The sequence below is a fragment of the Alosa alosa genome, chromosome 9 (genome assembly GCF_017589495.1).
Source record: "Alosa alosa isolate M-15738 ecotype Scorff River chromosome 9, AALO_Geno_1.1, whole genome shotgun sequence".
Lineage (NCBI taxonomy): Eukaryota > Metazoa > Chordata > Actinopteri > Clupeiformes > Clupeidae > Alosa > Alosa alosa.
Genome location: NC_063197.1, coordinates 14,115,324 through 14,133,982, shown reverse-complemented (window position 1 = coordinate 14,133,982; position 18,659 = coordinate 14,115,324). Strand labels below are relative to the sequence as shown.

Genomic DNA, 18,659 nt, shown 5'->3' with positions numbered 1-18,659 from the left:
GAGAAAAGTCTACATGCATATGGAAATTAGAAGTAGATCACACTATTTTACAGTAATCCAGAAATAAGCAAGCTACAGAAACCAAGCTGCAGAAGCACCTGGCTTATGAATAAAAAATCTGCAATGTAGCACATCTAGGATGCATAATGAATAAGATGGCGATCCAAATAATGTCACTGTTGAAGGTGGAAGATTTTAAAAAAAAAGTAGATTGCTGACTTCACACCTCATTTCCAAACTCATTTCCTAACATAGAGGAAATGTATCCTTCCTCTCTCATCTGCTTAGGCCCCAGCTGTCCCCTACCTCTTCCTCATTCATTCATTCATTAATTCAGACCTATGCATTGGCAGACATATTAGGACTTTGGTCAGTTACTTTGACAAATACACAGCTCGCACTAACCCAGCAATTATCACACCTTAAACACCTTATCTGTGATGTCTGCCGTTCTGAGACGTTAGAAGTGTGAGGCTCTATCCACACGCATAGATTTTGAAATGTATGAACAAACACCAATGTGAGGGGATATTGGATGAAATTGGATGTTGTGGATTGAAGTGTTACTCCGGAGTAAAAACAACCTGGTTACTGTGCCCACGTTGTTGGCTTAGTAGCCTACATTACGTCGAGCTGGTGCAAACGCAAGAGACGTCCTGTAGGCTACTGTTGATGAAATATACCCCCGTTTTCTAGCCTCTCTGGGTAACGGTTATCGGTATTACACGTCCCCCATGCACAACGTTTGACCATGGTTATCCATCAGGGTTTTTTGAGGAAATAAACTCCATAAATAACCATTAATTTGTAATTGTATGCCTCTTCCCTATTGATTCCTATGGAGTTGTTCGATCTGATGTCCGAGTCAGTTGAGGCTGGACTGTCATTGGCTCATCTGCGTTCTAAGGGTGGCGCTTAGCGAAAGGTGTGGAACGACTCCAGAGACCGAATGTCCTGTCCTCAAATTTTGTGGGCGGGATAAATTCAGACTAGTTTCCAGGCTACTGACATCACAAACAGGCTTTGGCACAGGGGCAAAACAATCCAGTGAGAGCAAGCAGGTAGACCAATATTTGCTAATTTATTGACACAGCACAGGACACATTCAAGCATGAATAGGCTGACTAATTAGTCACACTTTTCAACATGTAGAGTAACATGACAGAGGTTGACTTGAAATGTGAATATACTGTCTTTGTTTCTTTTTGCTGTAAGCATCATGGAAATGGTGTGGCTTTGAAAAAAAATATTTACAGAGAACTTGAACTTTTGTTTGTGTACAGACACACCCGTGTGTTATGCTGACTCACTCATATTTGTGTGCACGGCATTAAATTAGTAAAATGATTTTGCCCACTAATTAAAAGTAAATTAAATTTAGCTCAACAGACTTATTGTACACCAGAGGGAGATATAAAGGGCAGATGTGATCAGCTATGCTAGTATCTGGGGAGGCCTGGACCATTTCCTGTTTACTGCACATGCTCTGGCTCCAAAAAGCACTTACTGTGCAGACTCTAGCTTTCATTTTTGCCTATATGGCTGATCAATTTGTGTAGTGTATGACACAATACTGTCCGTCGTTGAGATGAACATTCCAAATACTATCACATGTGTTCCAACGTAGTCACTTTTTGAACTCCCAACCCTCAGGTGCTACTACAACGCCCCATCCCCCGAACCCCTTCTCCCAGGTAGTGCCCGCTCACACACCTTCTGTGCTGACCTCGCGGGAACGCACCAGATCGCTCTTGTTGCCCACGAGGATGATGGGAGTCTGTGGCTGCGTCTCCCTCAGGAGGAGGCGGAGCTGGGCCGTGCGGTGGAAACTCCGCCTGTCCGTCACCGAGAACACAAGCACACACACCTCGCACTGCAGCGTGGAGAGGTCCTGAGGCAAAGACAAGACAAGACAACACGTGGAGCAAACAACAAGACCCAGGAAATTAGATTTTCCAGAATGTCAATTGTGTCATTTTACTATAAAGCCAATTGTGTCAAACTACTGTGGCTCTCAGGAAATTCAGAAGAACATTGACTAGCTATTAATGTCAACCAAAAGGACAATAAAAGGTGTTATTAAACAGCTAATAATTCTCAATTATTTTCTATCATATCTCATATTTAGTTAATAACAGAATTTATTAACTCCACCTGACTTAATTTAGCTCTGCATAATTACACAATCCCGTCTGGTCAGTATCGCATTATATTATAATGAAATCCTGTTTCTATCTCATTTGTGATGTTTGACAAATGCCACAGGAGATATTAGAGATAAGCCTTAATGTCACAATTCTTCGTACACCCCACTGAAAATGCAGCACTGTTACATTGTTTCTGTGGGGGACATTGACAGATGACTGCATAGAGTGATACAGCTATCTCATGCATTAGATGCGGTACAAACAAATTACCAGACATGAAACAAGAATACTGTTATTACAACTCTCTTTGATGGAGGGGAGACAACGCAATTTGACAAGCATGTGACAGAGCTGTTGTTTGTTGACAGAGTACCATGATTCAGTGTGTCTGTGTGTGTGTGTGTGTGTGTGTGTGAGAGATGGACAGAGAGTATTAGAGTATGTGTTTGTGTGTGAGTGTGTGACAGTAATAATGTGACAGAACCATTTGTACATTAACAGATGAGACAGAGAATCATGATTCAATGTCTATGTATTTGTGTGTGTGTGTGTGTGTGTGTGCAAGAGAGAGAGAGCGAGAGAGATGGACAGAAGTGTTTGAGTCTGAGTGTGTAAGGGAGTGATAAAAAAGGTACAGAGAGGGACAGAGTGTATGTGTATGAATAGTAGAACGGGAGAGACACAAATATACAGAGTGCATGTGTGTGTGTGCGTGTGTGCATATGTGTGTGTGTGAGTGTGTGTGTATGTGTGTGTGCGTGTGTGCATATGTGTGTATGTACTGTATGTGTATGTGTGTGTGTGTGTGTGTGTGTGTGTGTGTGTGTGTGTGTGCGTGCGCATGCGTATATATGTGTTTGTGCGTGTGTGTGTGTGTGTATCTGAGTCACCATGGGTCTGTAAAAGAGGTCATTTATCAGTCCCGCCATTAGTTAATTCACATTTCTACTGTATTTGATGTTAAGAGGACTGGGGACCACGCATTAGCGGGTGAGAAATTAGTGCAAGAGAGCTCCGAGTGGGCCATCAAGTCCCCGCTGAGAGTGGGAGAGTGAGGGCACCGCCACCCCCAGTGACCATTAATAAAGCCATGCCCAGTGGCGGTAGCGGCGCAACAAGCAAACGGAAAATTACTGCAAGCCTTTAAAAGCTCATCAGTTACTACTGGCAAACAGACGCCAAAGCAAAAGACCAAGCTCACACAATGCGCTTAAACCAGGCTCCAGGCACAAACGTATATCTTGTGTTGAGCAGAGTAGACGTGACATGACGTAGACTCGTTATAATCAAATATTGAGGTAGGTAAGGATTTTTATCAACCCCAGCTGCTGCGATTTCCATTAAACGTGAGCCTTTTCATCTTTTAATAGTGTGCCCTCTGCTTTCTCACAAATTTAACAGAGCTTGCTATGTAAATATTCCCTTTCAGTATACTTAAATTACAGTTCTTTAAATATTTACAAATCCTCTGAGGACCAAATAATAAAGCTCACATCAGCATTGTGCTATCAACACGAGAAATGCTCTGGGTTCTGAAAAGCGTACTACTCCCCCATAGAGACCAGAGTTTCTGGAGAGGAGCCTACCGAATGTGACATAACAGCCAAGGATGAACTGGGTCAAGCAAGCTAAGGGAACAGCACACACACACACACACACACACACACACACACACACACACACACACACACACACACATACAGAGCACAAAAAAGACTGAGATAAAGAGGTAGATGAAGGTCACAGCGCAGTCGTTCCCTTTGTGTCTGTCTGTTTAAATTGTCTACCTGTCATTCAGGACTGTGCAGGGGCATGTACAGTTTGCTCCATTCAGATGCAAACACACACACAGACTCACACACACACACACACACACACACACACACACACACACACACAGTGAGCATAGAGCACAGTGCACTGTGACAGTACACAATGTCTGGGGCAGGGTGCAAGGGCATGGGACACACTGTAGATAGAGGCAGTGAGGGGCAGTCTATGAGATGGGCTGGAAATAAAATGGATGAGAGGCGTGTTAATGCGCAGACAACACACACACACACACACACCTGCCTCCAGTTGTCATAGATAATGATGGTGCTTTCCTCGTCGTCCACGGTAACCATGCGAACATAGCCTTCCCCTGCGAGATAGACATTACAAACACCTTTAGTCTCTGATGGGGCCACACAATCTCGAGGGGACTGCTCTGTTTTCTAGGCTGCATCTGGAAACAAAAAAGGTGGCTGTCGTCTGAACCTGAGCTTGAGTAACGATCGGCTTGGACTCGCCAGTCAGTGGCACCACAGGTAATGGGAAATCATTATTTCTCCGGAATTTGGACCTGTGGTGAAGCTTGTTTAGTACTTGAGGCTGGCTAGCTTGAGACCCAACCAGAAAAGATCCCTGATTTCCTATACAGAGAATGTAGTAATAGAAATTGCTTCATGACTGAACTGATGAATATCTCATTCAGATTTAACATCAATTAATATTCTGCCATTTTTATTTTCAAACTCCACTGTGACAGCTGAAAATGCTTTATAAAATAGTAATACATAACATAGATTCTCTGCACAATGCCACTCCCTACATAAAACTACACAAAAGGGCCAATAAATCCCAATAAAGCAACGTAAAGTATTCACCCTCTGAGTCTACAGAAGCTGTTCTGTCCGTTTCTCCGGCCAGGGCAATGGCCAAAGAAGACTTGCCAACTCCATTCTGTCCCAGCAAGGCAATCCGTAAAGGCCCTCCATGCCTGTCTGTGCCCAAAGACGCAAACTCGTCCTGAGCAGGTGAGAAACTGATTGGTGGAGGTGACTGGCCCCCTAGTCCCGACGTCCAATCACAATCATCATTGACGGCTTCCTCCCGTCTTAATTGGTGCTTTATGGGAACTGGGGTGCTTCCTCTACGCAGAGCCGGAGCACTGGACAATGTCATACTGAGAGGAAAAAGAGACAAACACAAACAGACACAAATTAATAAATGCAATTACAGGGCAGACATGAACCAGACTATGAGTCACTGTCAGTGTAGAGCATTACTGTAAGATCAAAAGGCACTGCACCACCAGATAGAGAGGGGCACACACCCACACATTTGTTATTCCTTTTAATAATGCTTCCTTACCTGGGAACTGGATGGCAAAGGAGAAGTTGGACAAAAACCTGCTGCCAGTCTGTTTCTCTGATCTACCACAACAGGATGAAGTGACAGAGTCCTTAGTTATTAGTACATCATTGGTGTTCACTCCCTTCTGAAGCCTCTAACCGTAACAGTAGATGCTATCTCGATCTATATGAAATCCAGCAAAATGCCTGGGAGAATATTGCAGATTGATGAAAAGGCTACATCAATTATCAACAGTAGGCTACACTCGGCAAAGACACTGCATGCTGCAAAAGATGTTAGAGGTAAAATCAAGTCGCAGACGAACTTCTAAGAGGTCGGATTGCCTTCAACTCTTCTAACTGAGGACACACGGAGAAGGAAGCCGAAAACTGCGCATCCAGAGTGAGAAAAGCAGGAAGACTGGGTGAAACGCTCTGATACTTCTTAGGCAAATGCTGATGATGTTCCGTCATAAATCACATTCCATTAATTAACTGTTAGGGTAGGCTATACTATCGCCTCCCACGCTGTGTCACTGAAACACCATGCCCAGCCCCCGCCGTCACGAAGGCGACACTCGATGGACCTTCCAATAGTTGTTAACAATTAATAAACAATACAGCGAATTTAATTTGACAACATTTTTTTTTTAATTATTTGATATATCGTTACTCCCAGCAATAATCCGCCTGCCTTGTTAACTTTCTGTAAGAAAGTTAACAATTGATCTCGTGTGCATCTGTGAGCTGCGGCATTCTCGAATGCCGGTCAGATGGTAGGTTATTCGTTTTGGCAGATGTTCCCGCGCGCATTCTTTGCTCCTACTCTCTGCTCCTCTCGCGCTCTTCAGTTCCCACACATCAAAGGCGCAAAAATCTCCCCACTTACCTGGCACACGGCTAGCAGCACCAACAGTGTAAGTGTTCCCTTTGGTCTTGCCTTTGTTGAATCTCTCTCTCTCTCTCTCTCGCTCAGTCTCTGTCTCACCTCCACCCCCCACTCCCAAGACCGTCTAATGCGAGGAACAGTGCAGACTCGAACCTCTCTCCTCACGCTCTTCTGCATTTACCATAGGCGTGATCATAGTGATTAGCCTACTTAGGCTAAAAATCACAATCTTCTAATGTTTTTGTGGACTATGGACGCAGCATTCTGGTGATGTGTTGTAGGGAGCTAATTTCAGAAAAACGCAACTTGTGATTCACCGACATACAAATTACGTTCAGATAATTAGGCGATGGACTATGTCATGTTTTGGACCATATCAATGCACTACACACATTTCACCGCCAGGAGGAAGCAAAGAGCGGTCTTTTAGAGCCAGTCGAATTTATCCTCTCATCCTACTTCGTGGTCGATCACGCTTTCCCTCCGGCTGTAGAAGTCACTGTATTTGAATAGAGTCAGTATCAGAAACGCCTTCGTTATTTGCTCTTTTCATCAACTATATATTTACATTGGTGTGGGCTTTACTCTCTGGCTGCAATCTTTCTTTTGCTTAGGGTCTTTTTTAGGACTTTAATAACAGATTTATGACTGTTTATTGACCCTCGATTAGTCTATGTTTGCAGACTCATTGAGAAATATGTGATCTACCTTTTGTTTAAATGGGTTTCTGTTCAACTTTTATAATCTGTTTTTTCTCTCAACATTGCTGTGTGTGTCTGTATGCCAATGTGCATATGATTGGATGTTGGTCTACACATGTCTATGTATGCAAACGTGTGTCTGCGCAAGCATGCTTGCATGTTTGTGTGTAACCATGTATGTGTGAGGAAGAATGTGTGTGTGTGTGTGTGTGTGTGTGTGTGTGTGTGTGTGTGTGTGTGTGTGTGTGTGTGTGTGTGTGTGTGTATTTGTGTTTGACTCTGTGTGTGTGTATCTGTGTGTGTGCGTGTGTGTACACGCGCTCACCTCTGTGTGCGAGGTGTCAGCGCGGCACAGTGGTGGGGCGAGTGTGCGTGTAGCCCTGTGTACGTCCTGTCCACAATGGCCCCCAGCCCGTCCACAATGAGCTCCGGCAGTGAACGGCCGAGCCTCTATTATGCCCTCTAATCCTGCTTCTATTCTAGCGACCAGGGAGAGAGAGCGAGAGACAGAGAGAGGGAGGGAGAGGAGGGCCCGGGGTGAGGTCATCCTGCACAGCGCTCCGCTTGGGTCATAGCCTCTCTATAGATGTGCGGCACAGACTCACACATAAACACACACACACACACGCAAACACACACACACACACACACTCACACACCACACACTCACTCACTCACACACTCACTCACTCACACAGAGAGAGAGAGAGACAGAGAGAGAATGAGAGGCAGATAGACAAAGAAAGAGGAGGAAGAGAGAGAGCGAGAGAATGAAGCAAAAGAGAGAAGGGGCACAGACAGAGCAAAATGGTCCACAAGAGACGGGAACAGGGCAGTGGTCGAGAGCCAGGGATGTGGTAGAACGGAACAAGACAGAGGCTGATGAATGGTGGCAAACAAATAGTGGTTGAAAATGGGACATATTACAAGCAAAGGACAATAATTATGTAAACCTGAAACAAGAATGATGGACGAAGGACGTGTTAGTGTCCACATGTGAATAGGAAGTTGTCAGGCCTCAGGTGGTAAAAATATGTTTATTTCATTGTAAACCACTACAACAGGGGCACAAAACCATGATAAAGATGGCAATAATAATGGTTGTTATGGTCCAAAATTATTGTAATGATTATGTTGTATTCCTACCAAATAAATAGGGTACACACTACTCGTTTGAGTCAAATAGTAAACCGGCAGATGAAAATACGTGAACAAACAATGAATAAATACTGTAAATAAATAAGTAAATAAATAATGATACAGAATGTATTGGTCAAACTGCCTATCCAATAAATAAAAGAAAATAACAACATAAGCTCTGTCACAAAACCATTATAAATGTGTCATAAACATGTACATAGCAACTGTAAATAGTTTGTCTCACCAGTTTACCCATATCTTGCTAGTGGGCTCACTCTAAAATGAAAACAAGGTTAAGGCAGCTATTGTGAACGGACATGAACTGTGGAGGCATATACTGTATATACAATGTAGCGTTTATGACACATTTATGGGTGTGGGGAAGAGTTTCCAAATCCTGTCTGTGGAGACCCGTCGTGCAGAATTTAATGTCGTCAGTCTTTTTCTGTTTGTGCTCAGTCAGACACAGTGCCTCTCCAGGGCCTTGTGACAATGAGAAGAGGAAAGCTTGAGCGAGCTACAGATGGAGTAATGGTGGTCCCCAGAAGCAGGACTGAGAAACACTATTAGGGATGCCGTCGTTGGAGAATGATACCCCTCCCGAAAGAAAAGAAAAGATAAACTCTAAGTTGATCTAAATGGGTAATGCGGAAGTGGTCACATGGAAAGGAAGCCGTTGTAAAGAGAGATCATGCTAATGTGTTCCGATACTTCACAGTCCGTTTTATTTTTTAAAAAAAAAAGAAAGAAAGAAAGCTCCACAGTGACCAGCTCTGTGAATTGGAGGTGCTTGGTTGTTAGTCTCTCTCACAAGTTTCACTTCTCATAAGCCTTATTTTCATCCATTATTGATTCACTAAGGAGACACAATCACTCAAAAAATTGCATAATACACTCTGTCATAGTACACTTACATAGACCCGTTTTTTTGTCACAACACTCATTGGGTTGATGCATTTTGTTACAGCTGCAGGTATTGCTTTGTAGTTTTTCTTATTTGATCAGTATAGAAGCTTCACACTTCACAAAGCTTAACATTAAGCTTTTGTCCTCACAAACCTTTCAAGGCCTGATAATTGCTGCACTTAAAAAAACAGGTGTAGCAAAAGCACTTGCCCACTTCCAGGATTTCATCTTGGTAATAAATCCCTCTGTTAATCACAAAAAACTGACATTAAATTGCTACCTTGCTCAGTTTTCCAACAAGCAGAGAAACCTATTGTTCTATCATTGTCATAATACATACTTTCATACTATCATCAGTAGTATGTTTTGTCAGCTTATTTTTTCCACATAACAATAAAAAAAAGCGCTCATATAAATGTGTTATACATTCTTATTCTAAGATTGCTCATCTTAATTTTGTAAAGAGAGGGACTTAGCCCTTGGTAAGCAAAGCAGCATTTTTATCTTCGCCAGGAGGCAACTGAGATACAGGTTGGATCTTTTTGCACTTGCACTGCACGGACACTCACAAAAATCCCATCTCTCCTCTGACCTGTGACTGAAGCACCATCACTAAGCTCTCTCTTCACTCTCCAACATGGGCCAGTTTGATCCCGGAGGAGAGCCAGTACAATTTGAAAGATTGTAAAATCACCAGGTCACGATATACGGAAGTACCAGGCCTATAAATATATTCAAGTGAAGAGTTGTCCCTAACTAAGACTCCAAGGATCTCACTCTTCTTAGTTTGTGAACTTTGTGAAAGCAGTGAGAGCAGAGTTTTTTTGGTACCTCAAAGTAGAGAGAGCTGTCAGTGAAGCATCATATTCGCTTGATTTGATACTCAGCAGGAAGTCCCTTCTGCAGAGGCTTGAAATGGGATGCTTATTTGGGTCATGGCGCCATGCAGCTTGATGAACATGAAGACCTATCTAAATGGTGCCTGTCCCCAGCAGTATCACCAGCAAGTCAAGTAAGATGCATGAAGATCGCTGCACAAGATGCCACCTTTCTATCACTTTATCTACACTTTCAATGGCAAAGTGACCCTCTACCATCAGATGCATCTGTTCAGTTGGAGAAACATTGTCTCTGTGTCCTCTGACTTCACGTCTCATTGTCTGATTCTACCTGATGAGGTTGCTGATTTTTGCAGTCTTTTGAAGCCTCTACTGACCGCCATTTGCAGGTCTTCATGTTCTCATCCACTCCATGCCACCTGCATGTCTGTGCCTCTTTGCTCAGTTTTGGCTGTTTGTTTTTGGCTGTTCTCTCCACCCACTGCCCACTGGCTAATGGTTCTTTCCTTTCTTCAGGGTGTCGTCACAGGAAGTAGTCCGGAGGAGGGGAAGGTGGTGGGTTGTTGGTGTGCGCCGACAGCGCCTCATTGGAGCTGATGAGCTTCTCGTAACGAGCCTTGTAGGCGTCTCGCTCCCGCAGTACTCGAGAAAGCTCACACTGAAGCTGCTCCAGCTGTGAAGGAGAAGCAGAAGGAAATCAGTCCTCTGTCTGGGAGAAACGCTACAGTGCAATGACAAAAGATCCCCTTACACAACCTGCCTCTAAAAAGATTGTATAGGACATTTTCATAGGGAATTCTTTTCAAAGGCAGGCCTACATCAATTTTGAATGAGCTCTTTTCCTCTGTCTCCCACAAGAGGATCTTGCACCTACCTTGAGATATTGTTGTTTGGTTGGGCAGACAATGATAATTTAACTATTTTATTACAAGCCAACGCAACTCAACACATACTCCTAAGATCAAAATGTAACCCCGTGAACTAATTAAAGGGTTTCGTTATTACCCATAGTTACTTCTCAGCAAGAAGGCGGATGAATTCAGCCAGAAATTCACTTTCATCAAATGATCTTAGAACAATCAGCTAGTGTGTACCCTCTAGCTGACCCTACCTTTGAGGGTCAAGACCTACATACCACACTGCCTCTGTAAAGTTACTACAGGTCTACATGTTTGAGCCATATAGACCCTTTCAACAATAAAAACAAAAACAATGCTTGAACGTTCTATTTGGGCCCCAATCTACTTCCTCTGCATTAAGATAACACATGGAATGTTAAAACGGAAGTCTTGTGGGGCCAACTATGATGCTGATAATGGAACTCTCTTGAAAGGGTCCATAAAGGCTATTCTAAGCACCCAGGTGTGTACTATGAAAGGTGAGGGGGTTCATGACGTTGAGGTGTGTTATGATACTCTTGTGGTTCTGCAAGCCCACCTGTTGAGTGAGGATGTGCTTCTCCGACTCGAGGGCATGGCGGTGCTGCAGGCGCTTGTAGCGGCAGGACTGGGCGTACCCGCGGTTCTTCAACGTGCGCCGCTTTTGCTTCAGTCGCACCACCTCGTCCTTGCTCACGCCGCGCAGGTGGCGGTTCAGCTCCCGTACCGATAGACTCACCAGCTGCTCATCCGAGAAACGCTCCACCGCGTCCAGTCCACACTGAGAGAGAGAGACAGAGCGAGAGAGAGAGAGGGTCAAAACCTTGCAGAGCTAGGATACCATGTGAAATGCTACCGCAGATTGCAAGAAGGCCAGGCAATGATTATGAAATGTGTGCTAATAACACTGCTTATGACATGTTAATTAATCAGCTATAAAGCTATAAATAATCTTTCTACAGTATGGGAGACCCTATTTGAAGTATTAAACTTAGTAAGGGCCACATTAAAAGCTATTCCCCAATTTCCTTACTTCCTACCTCCCGAATTTCCTTACTCTTTGTTGGCAACATATAAGACAAGATGTCCAAACTCTGTATGCATATGACAATATGTATGTGTCGTGGTACTGTCGTCTCTGTGCATGTGCCGGGATGCTGGTGTACACGTGCGCATTTCTCGTGTCCGCGTGTCCATGTCTGAGAGGAATAGGTGCGCGCACTCACAGGAGTCTGGGAGCACATTTTTGTCCCACATGTCCGTAATCTGCCTCCTAATCTGACTGTCTGACTGAATGCGTGTGACAGTGATCAGGATTACCCAACAATAATAGCAGATATTATCATAATCTCATAGCATGCTCCACATAAAGAGATGCAGACGCTCTAGACACCTGTGAGACTACATACGACTTCTAAACAGCGTCGCAACCTCAGCCTGCAATATAACCTTTCCAAACTTCCATGATTTGCTGCTCAAAAACTCTTCCAAATATCTTGTAATCACAATTTCACCCCTAATGGCTTCAGCAATAGCAGCTGCAGTCATTTAGGGGAACCTCTCATGGCAATTTGATTCAGCCTGTTCCATTGTAGAGCTCAGGCTCAGAGATTGCTGCTCTCAAAGATGAATATTTATCGTGTTCTCGCCCAGGGTGCTTCTGCGTTCAAAAATTGAGTGCTTCAATTCCCAAGTGCCACGCTAGGCACATTGATATGAATATCTTTCACCATGCCAGGTTCTGAAGTAGTAGTTTCTTAGCCAGCACAGTGTAACTAGTGATGCCCTTCAACTGCACCAGGCTGCACGCATATAACAATGATTAATGGCCGCTTTATTCAAATATTTTTACATAATTCAGTGCTGAATGAAATTGGTTTGTGTGTGAGTGTCTGTGTGTGTGTGTCTGTGTGTGTGCGTGCGCGTGTGTGTGTGTGTGTGTGTGTGTGTGTGTGTGTGTGTGAAAGAGAGAGAGACTTGAACGCTTTCAGAGGGTGAAAGGAAGAGAAGAAAGCGTGAAAGGGAAAACAGTGAGTAGGAGGTGATATCTGATATCTCACCCAGTAACCCTTCACCATAACGCCCCTGACTGGAGGCCCATCCACACCAACAACAATAACTATAAAGCTATGAATATATGAACGTCCACACTGACCAACTACAAGGCTACACATTTCTCGGGAATACCCTTCATGTCCATAACCATGATAACTTAATTCAATGGATTCTAAATGGCTGTGTTTCTGTTATTCACCAAATCGCTTTGAAAGTGATCCCCAATTATATCACTCCCATTGGCGTTGTAGTTATAGTATGTGGTATGGACGATGTAGTTCTTATTAGCTAGAGTGAATCACAAAACTGTAGTCTTTGCTACTATTGTCATAGTTGCTGTTAGTGGTGTGGTTGGGCTTTAACCCCATTATTCTGCGACTCTAGCATCTATGAATAGATAGCGCTCCTCTCTCTATGCCTGTACCTGGCTAAGTTGAAGGTGATGTTGATGATGGGGATGATGATGACCATGCATGGGGTGGTGCGGGTGATGGTGGTGGTGATGGTGCTGATGGTGCTGGAGCCGACCCTGAGGACTGGGGGCTTGTGGGTAGGGGGCGGCAGGCTGGGCGGCATTGGGCAGGGAGGGAGGGTTGGAGACAAAGAGGAGTGGGCGGTGGCACATGTCTGAGGCCTTGGCACAGGAGACGTCACCTCCGCTGTCACTGCCGGAGTCGCCAAGGTTACTGCTGCTGGAACTCTGGGAGAGCACAGGAAACTGAGAGAGAGAGAGAAAGGGAGAAACAATGAGCAAGGTGCACAAATGTATTGTGTTATATTTGTGTCAACACTGTAAAAGATATTTGGAACAAAGAACTTAAATCAGTCTTGTTGTCTTGTTGCTTCGACTGAGTAAAGTTATGTCAACATGAAGTTTCAAGTTTCACTGTATGTTGACATACCTTTATTGAATCAAAGCAACAAGATGGACAGACAGGGTTAAGTTATTTGCGTTAAATATTTTTCATTGTGAATATAAGTTCTTCCTGAACTGCTCATCACCTGGGATCCTACAGCCACTGCAGCTGAGTTGAGTAGGGCTTCGACTGCATCCTCACAGCCCAGGAACCCCCCTACAGCTGACCGGTCCCTGTCCCCCCTCTCGGGCCCCCCTCCGAGGGCCCCCAGGAGCGAGGCAGCGCCCCCGGCTTCACCCCCAAACTGCTGCTGCAGGGCCGCCAGCCAGATAAGGTCCTCCAGAGAGGCGGGGTTGGGACACTGAGCCTGCCCACCTGGGGCGGGGCTGCCCTCCGGGTTGCCCTGGGAGGCCGAACTGAGGCCCGACACGTAGCCGGTGGAGACGGACAGGGGGAAAGAGATGGAGGAAGAGGACGAGGAAGAGGACGAGGAGGCGGACGGGGGAGGGTGCGCATCGCTCAGCGTCGGGGAGGGCGGGAGCGATGTGTAGGGGCTGGAGCTTAGGCTGGAGTCCTGGGGTGGGCGCCCGCTGTAGGGGGAGCTGGAGGGGTCCTGGTGGAGGCCGGGCTTGGGGTAAGGGCAGGGCTGCTGCTGCTGCGTCGGCGGTGGTGGCGGAGTGTCCGGCTTCACCTCGAACTTGAGCAGGTCGAAGTCGTTCAGGTACTCCATGGCCAGAGGGCTTGGGGGCAGGGAGGTAAGTGGGAGAGAAGGGGACGACATGGCTGGAGCTTGCGCGGAGAGAGATGTGGTGGGTTTTTTTCCTGGGGAGTGAGGTGAGCTGTTGTGTCCAACCAGTGCTCACGACGGACCGGCCCTGTTTTTGCCTTGCTTTTATCTCTGCTGCTGGCCTGCTGTGTGTCCAGGCTCCGAGTTGTGGCTCCCAGCACTAGCTGTTTACACTGCCTGATCCTGTCAGAGAGGAGAGGAGAAAAGAGGAGATAGCTGAATCATGACAAGCTGATAAAAATGAGCTGGGTTGAGGAGGCTGCAGAAAGCTTGTCTTCGTGTTCAGAGATGCCAACTAATTCAATTAATTGGGAGTGCTCTCATTCAAATCCTGCTCCAGGCAACATCCCACTTTTGTCAGAAAAATAATAAATAAATAGATAAAAATGGCTTATGTGGTGTCTATGATTGGCTTTGGGTTTTGGTGGGCAGCTTGGAGGTTGTTTATGGTGAGGAGGACAATGTATGGCTTGGGTTGTGCCAGTGGTTTTCTCAGTGTTTTGTTCAGGTTGTAAGAGGATTAGGCCTGTGGCCCACGAGTCAGGAACTGGAGGGGAGATAACATCACCGAGGAGGGGTCAACAGGTCAAAAGCAGGACAAGAGTGACAGCACACCCCACAAAACCAGAGAGAAAGGGGATGGAAGGGGGTGAAGTCATGCTGATTGTTTTTTGAGACTGAGATAGATAGATAGATAGATAGATAGATAGATAGATAGATAGAGAGAAAGAATCTGAGGGAAGAACAGTGTGTTGCCCTCCTGATTACAAGTTATCAACCTTATTCCTAAAATGGCCCAGCTATTCTCCTACGGTAGACATTTGATCACAGACTGCTTTCTTGTTATTTTCCCCTCATATAATGCTCTGATAACTGTAATGCAGGTCACAGGCAAACAGGTGACAGATCAAATGAAAACAGATAGCGTTCATATCCACATTTCTATCAACAATCACAGCCACCTATCAAGATGGCCTCCACAGCACTGGCACTGGAGCAGCCAAACTGTTTTGCCCCTAGCAGTTTTGGGTAATGTAGTCTTGTAGTTCAGACCTGTGGTCCACTCTTCACAAACATGATACAGCATAACAAAAGACATACATTTGATATATAAAATAGAATGGTCTTCAAATCCAAGCGGAAACGATCTTAACCTTAATCATAGGTTTCAAAGACCACTAAAATGTTAAATGTAGGGAACACATCAAATTCTGCAACACTCAGATGTACACACTATGCCACAATTAGCCACATTTTCTACAAATATCCTTGTAAAAGTGTTCTTATATAACACTATCATACTTCACAGATATCTAAAATGTTTCTTCCTGTGTTAAGAGAACAGTAGGAGAAGTTATTAATAACCAGATTAATGTTGCCATACTTGAATTGTGGGAAGAGTATAAATCCAATCTCAGGTACCAACCATAATCTTAATCCCATTCAATCTGTGACAGTTATGGCTCAATGCCTCAGAAGAACTTTAGCAAAAAAGACCTGCCCCAGATAAGGTTCTATGGTACACAGTAGCCTCTTAATAAAGGCACTTACATACTAATACATACTACATCAACATTTGCCATATGTTTCAAGTTAAGTCACTGATGCCTACTTAATAGCTGTGAATCAAATGGAGTCTGCCTTGAAAGTGGTTGCCTTGAAAACAAATCAATTCCAAAAGATTCAACCAAATGTTAAGCTTCTTCATAATCCGGTCTTTACCCATCCCTGTCAAGATAAAACTGCCCCAGATTGAAATAAAGGCAGTTGGAAAGTAAAATAAGACCGGTGATAAAGAGCTACAGTGAATACCACCACTAGTGGCTCACTCTGAAGTAACTTTCTACATCGTAACAGCTTTAAACCATCAGTCCCTCTGAAAGTCATCACCACTGCTCTGGTCCATCGCACAATAAATTAATTATGCCTCCTGCTGTATCACAGCTCGCTGAACATGCTGCCATGGGCCACGGCCGAGGCCTCGACTCAGTCCAGATTAGACACACAAGTGCGACAGAAGAGAGATTGGCAGTCAGGCAAATAAACAAGGTTAGAGCAAATTGAACTAATAAGAAGGCGGGGAGTTTTCTTACCTTTTGTCACATCAAGTCAATTTCGCTTGAGGTCCTCATAACTGCCTCCCCTGACATGAGTTAACTAACTAACGGACTGACGAAACTGACTGACTGACAGATGGTTTGTACAAAGAGTGGTATGTGTGTGTGTGTGTGTGAGTGTGTGTGTGTATGGAAGTGTGGGCAGCACACTGTCACCGACTTTGTCACCGCTCCTCTCTGATACAAATCTCTCTCTCTCTCTCTCTCTCTCTCTCTCTGTAGCCTCCCCCTTCTCTCACCCCTGTCTACCACTAAAACCCTAAGCCTGTTCATTTGTATTGCCCAATCCCTCTCATTCTCTTACTCTCTCTGTCTCTCTCTCTGTCTCTCTCTCTCTCTCTGTGGACTATCTGTAATTTTGTTAATTTTGTAAGTTTTGTCTTAAGGTGACATTGGCAGTAAAGAGGAATCAGACTTTTCTGTTCACTGGAGAACATTTCCTGATGCCGCTTGGGTTGTCACCATAACAGGCCAATTTGAGGAATCATATGAAATCATGTGGGTTTATAGTTCCCTTATTGATGGTTCCTAATATTTACAAAAGGAACACACACATGTACGTGTATGACTTTCATGACTGTTATGCACATTCACAGGCAGACTGACACAAACACAAATAAACGACCACACAAACACACTCACACATACAGTACACACACAAGACAATACACACAAATAGCCACCCACTACAGCATATAAACCTAAGCACATGCACACCATCCAGTATATGAGCGTCACACGTATATTGCCCCATCTAAGATCGTGCACAGCCGGGCATTTTACTTTATGATGTCACCTCCCTGAGACACTGTCCAATCTTCTGCCTGATGGAAGTTAAATGTGGAAGGTTGTCGTGACGTCAGGTCGACACACACTGCTTTATGGAGGTAACCATGACAACCACCTCATACCAGAGGATATTTATAATGGCAATCATACAGATGTACGCTAGGCAGAAGTGAGGTTGAAGGTTTAATGGATAGGAAAGCAGCCCAGCCATCAGTCCTCACTAGCTCACTGTTTCCATCTGGTGGACTTTGGGAGTTAGTGCACAATGTCTAACCAATAGGAAACATCTTCACAGCATAAGTGAATGAGGCTGTGATGCCAGTAATAAGAACAAATCAGTTGGTCTTTGTGTTCATTAGAGTTAGGCTACCAAAATATCTGATAGTAGAATTTCACAATGACGCATAGTAAAGAGTTAGGCTACTCGCTTGCTTGCAGTTGCAGGTACTATACAGCGATGGTTTGCCATGGACTTAAGCAATCCATCAAGGGATAAAGGAGCTCTCATCAGGAGACTGGTTGTTTTTCACCTGGGGAGCCAGACCGTGTGTTTTTGTCTCATCAGCTGTTTTTAAACCCAAACTGTCACACACCAGCAAGTCCGTTCATCCCCGTCTCCCCCTGTTATTAACCCCTGCGTAAAGTCACTCTAATATCAGGGTTTTGCCTGTTTTCAGATTCCTAGAAATGCCAAACAGGCACTTTTCCAATGATCCCCAAAGCTGAACTTGTTAATCCGTGCCTCTGATAACAGTGTCTCGTTAAGGAATCAGTGTGTGTTAATATTGTCTGCCTAAATCTGATTTAAGAGGTAGAAATAACAACAATAATGCCAGGAGACGAGTAAGCTCATAAACACACAGCAGGATTTAGCTATACACACCCAAACACACATATTGTGCTTGCACACTCACTAGACCCAACTTAAAACACACACACACACACACACACACACACACACACACACACACACACACACACACACACACACACACACACACACATACACAATCTACTAACAGAAAGCACTCACACACATATGAATGTTGTTGCCCACACAAGCTAAAGCACATTAATTTCTATTCTCATTATATCCACGTTTTACACAAGGCATTTACACAATTACAAATGCAGAACACATGCAAACTGAGTGTGTGCTAATTTGAAGGGCAGCAGCTGTTTGGCTGCCGGGGATGCACTGCAACTGACCGAGCATAACGTAGGACAAATCCTCCATGCATGTCAAAAACACAGACCCTAATGCTATTGCAAAATTAGAATAAGTTCTCCTAGTAGTCTCTTTCCAGTCACAGAAGCTGTCATTCCCCCCCTCTGAAGGCTGAGTGTCTGCTTCTGCCTCTGTCTCTCCCTTATCTCTGTTTCCGGAAGAGGAAAGCTCAGAGCTTATACCAACAGGGCCTCTCATAGGAAGGACAGA

The 18,659-nt window shown here is 44.5% G+C and overlaps 2 protein-coding genes across 3 annotated transcripts in view; both read right to left on the bottom strand.

The window, feature by feature from the left end:
* LOC125300045 (GTP-binding protein REM 2-like) overlaps positions 1–6,422 on the bottom strand; it is a 12,249-nt gene extending 5,827 nt beyond the window's left edge. The window contains exons 1-5 of the mRNA XM_048251522.1: positions 6,153–6,422; positions 5,283–5,344; positions 4,796–5,094; positions 4,217–4,290; positions 1,714–1,891 (exon numbers count right to left, since the gene is read on the bottom strand). Of these exons, the coding sequence (XP_048107479.1) occupies positions 1,714–1,891; positions 4,217–4,290; positions 4,796–5,094; positions 5,283–5,344; positions 6,153–6,329 (790 nt within the window). The 5' untranslated portion in view covers positions 6,330–6,422. The remainder of the gene's footprint in view (positions 1–1,713; positions 1,892–4,216; positions 4,291–4,795; positions 5,095–5,282; positions 5,345–6,152) is intronic.
* Positions 6,423–7,885: 1,463 nt separating this feature from the next.
* nrl (neural retina leucine zipper) lies at positions 7,886–16,593 on the bottom strand. 2 transcript variants are annotated; one of them, XM_048252847.1, is made up of 5 exons: positions 16,409–16,593; positions 13,674–14,498; positions 13,096–13,389; positions 11,176–11,397; positions 7,886–10,411 (listed from the first exon to the last, which is right to left on the bottom strand). In XM_048252847.1, the coding sequence occupies exons 2-5, from the start codon at positions 14,307–14,309 to the stop codon at positions 10,262–10,264; spliced, it is 1,302 nt and encodes a 433-aa protein (XP_048108804.1). In that variant the 5' UTR covers positions 14,310–14,498; positions 16,409–16,593; the 3' UTR covers positions 7,886–10,261. The 2 variants fall into 2 exon arrangements, with proteins under 2 accessions (XP_048108804.1, XP_048108805.1); XM_048252848.1 differs by lacking the exon at positions 16,409–16,593 and adding an exon at positions 15,928–16,006.
* Between the last annotated feature and the right edge of the window lie 2,066 nt (positions 16,594–18,659).

Excerpts from the sequence above, each read along its gene's own strand:
- nrl (XM_048252847.1), bottom strand. The coding sequence starts at position 14,309 with ATGTCGTCCCCTTCTCTCCCACTTACCTCCCTGCCCCCAAGCCCTCTG. Across the intron at positions 11,398-13,095 it reads ATCACCTTCAACTTAGCCAG|TGTGGACTGGACGCGGTGGA; the intron begins GTACAGGCATAG and ends TCTCTCTCTCAG. Across the intron at positions 10,412-11,175 it reads AGCACATCCTCACTCAACAG|CTGGAGCAGCTTCAGTGTGA; the intron begins GTGGGCTTGCAG and ends TCTCCTTCACAG.